A 1,762-nucleotide genomic window follows, 5' to 3' on the forward strand; every position below is an offset into this window, starting at 1 on the left:
CTTTCCCCCTCTTCCACTCACCAGCAAACCAGTCCACTCATTTTTTAATAAAACTTTACTTACCAGTTTGGCCTTCTTTTCTGAGTGAGCCTAAGCATGTACTAAAATGCTTTGTTGTTGTTAAGTGCCATCGAGTTGGCTCTGACCCACAGAGATCTTCCATAGGGTTTCCAAGGGGCGGTTGGTAAACTTGAACCGTCGACCTTGAGGTTCAAACCAGCTTTACATTTACCCACATACTCTGAGTTTGAAATGAGCATGAAAATCAGAGATCCTGGAGTGATCGTCTCCTTGACTCCCTGAAAAGATCCCCTTACAGTGCCCTACCTTTACCTGATAGAGGAGGGGGGTCACTGGTGTTGATGTTGAGGAGCTTGGGCCACACTTTTCGCCGGATCTCATTGGTTAGGAGCCCTCCTTCACTGATAGCCATCCGCCTAAGAGCAGCCACATCGGTAGGGTCTCTGTTCAGAGCCTGGTGTATCTCTGCTGCTTTCTTCTTCCTCTTGGCGTTAAACCCTGCAAAACAAAGGGGAGAAAGGCATGAGGCAGATACTTCATATGTGCACATTTTCTGCTTAGGGCTTAAACTCTACACCTTTTGAAGTATAGAAGTGTCTCCTTATAGGCAGACAGCACTGAAATTCCTGTGTGCACAGTTCTACAGCCAGATGCACTACTGATTTCAGGACCAGTTTACTGACCCTCACACCAAAATCAGAGTGCAAGACCAAGCTCATTGTAAAATAGATTTTAAACAACCTATTTTTAAAAGATAGTCTCTTTCTGTAAGTCTTAAAGCCAAAGTTCAAAGGTAGAGACTCTATATTTCAATTCTTCCTGGTGTTGTCTGCACCATTGAGAAAATATGCCATTCACACAAGAGTTAAGATAACACAAACAAATGTCACAAGGCAGTGCATGGTAACTGCCAAAAAGGATATGAACATATAGTAAATGCCAAGAGCTCAAAGAGCTTGCTGTGCAATGTGGGAGGGCAACCTGAGAAGAGGGTACCTAAATAAGGAAAAGGCGAGACAGACTCCACAGACCGGTAAAGAGCAGAAGAAAGGCTTGTAGACAGTGACACCAATTTTATGCAAACTATTCCAGAACATCCACCATTCATCCGTCAGTTTGTCGTACCCTGGTGGCTTGTGTGTTGCTATAGTTGTGGAAGCTATGCCACGAGTATTTTCAATACCAGAAAGGTGACCCACGGTAGACAGGTTTCAGTTGAGCTTCCAGATAAAGACAAACTAGGAAGGAGAGACGGACTACTTCCAAATGTTTAGTCACTGAAAAACTTTTGAATAGCAGTAGAACACTACCAGCACCAGATTATTGAACATGATGAAACATGATGAAGAACACCAGGATATTGTCAGATAAAGAGATAAACCCCTCAGGTTAGAAGGCACACAAAATATGACTGAAGAAGAGCTGCCTCCTCAAAGTAGAGTTGATCATGATGACATGTATGGAGTTAAGCCTCCGAGACCTTCATTCACTGATCGGGCACAATTCAAAATGAAGAGAAACAACCATACACATTCATTAATAATCGGAACAAGAATGTACTAAGTATAAATCTAGGATAGCTGGAAATTGTCTAAATGAAACGGAATTAGGCATTAGTGAACTGAAATGGACTGGTATTGGCCATTTTGATTCTGACCATCACATGGTTTACTATACCAGAAATGACAGATTGAAGAGAAATGGTGTCACATTCATCATAAAGAACATATCAAGATGTGTC

At 42.2% G+C, this 1,762-nt stretch overlaps 1 protein-coding gene across 1 annotated transcript in view; it reads right to left on the reverse strand.

Annotated features, from left to right (window-relative positions):
• The window catches only part of TBC1D20 (TBC1 domain family, member 20), a 50,018-nt gene that overhangs the window by 22,175 nt on the left and 26,081 nt on the right, over window positions 1–1,762 (reverse strand). Inside the window, exon 2 of the mRNA XM_006860722.1 lies at window positions 334–519. Within this exon, the coding sequence (XP_006860784.1) occupies window positions 334–519 (186 nt within the window). The remainder of the gene's footprint in view (window positions 1–333; window positions 520–1,762) is intronic.

This window comes from Chrysochloris asiatica, unplaced genomic scaffold (genome assembly GCF_000296735.1).
Source record: "Chrysochloris asiatica unplaced genomic scaffold, ChrAsi1.0 scaffold00039, whole genome shotgun sequence".
Taxonomy (NCBI): domain Eukaryota; kingdom Metazoa; phylum Chordata; class Mammalia; order Afrosoricida; family Chrysochloridae; genus Chrysochloris; species Chrysochloris asiatica.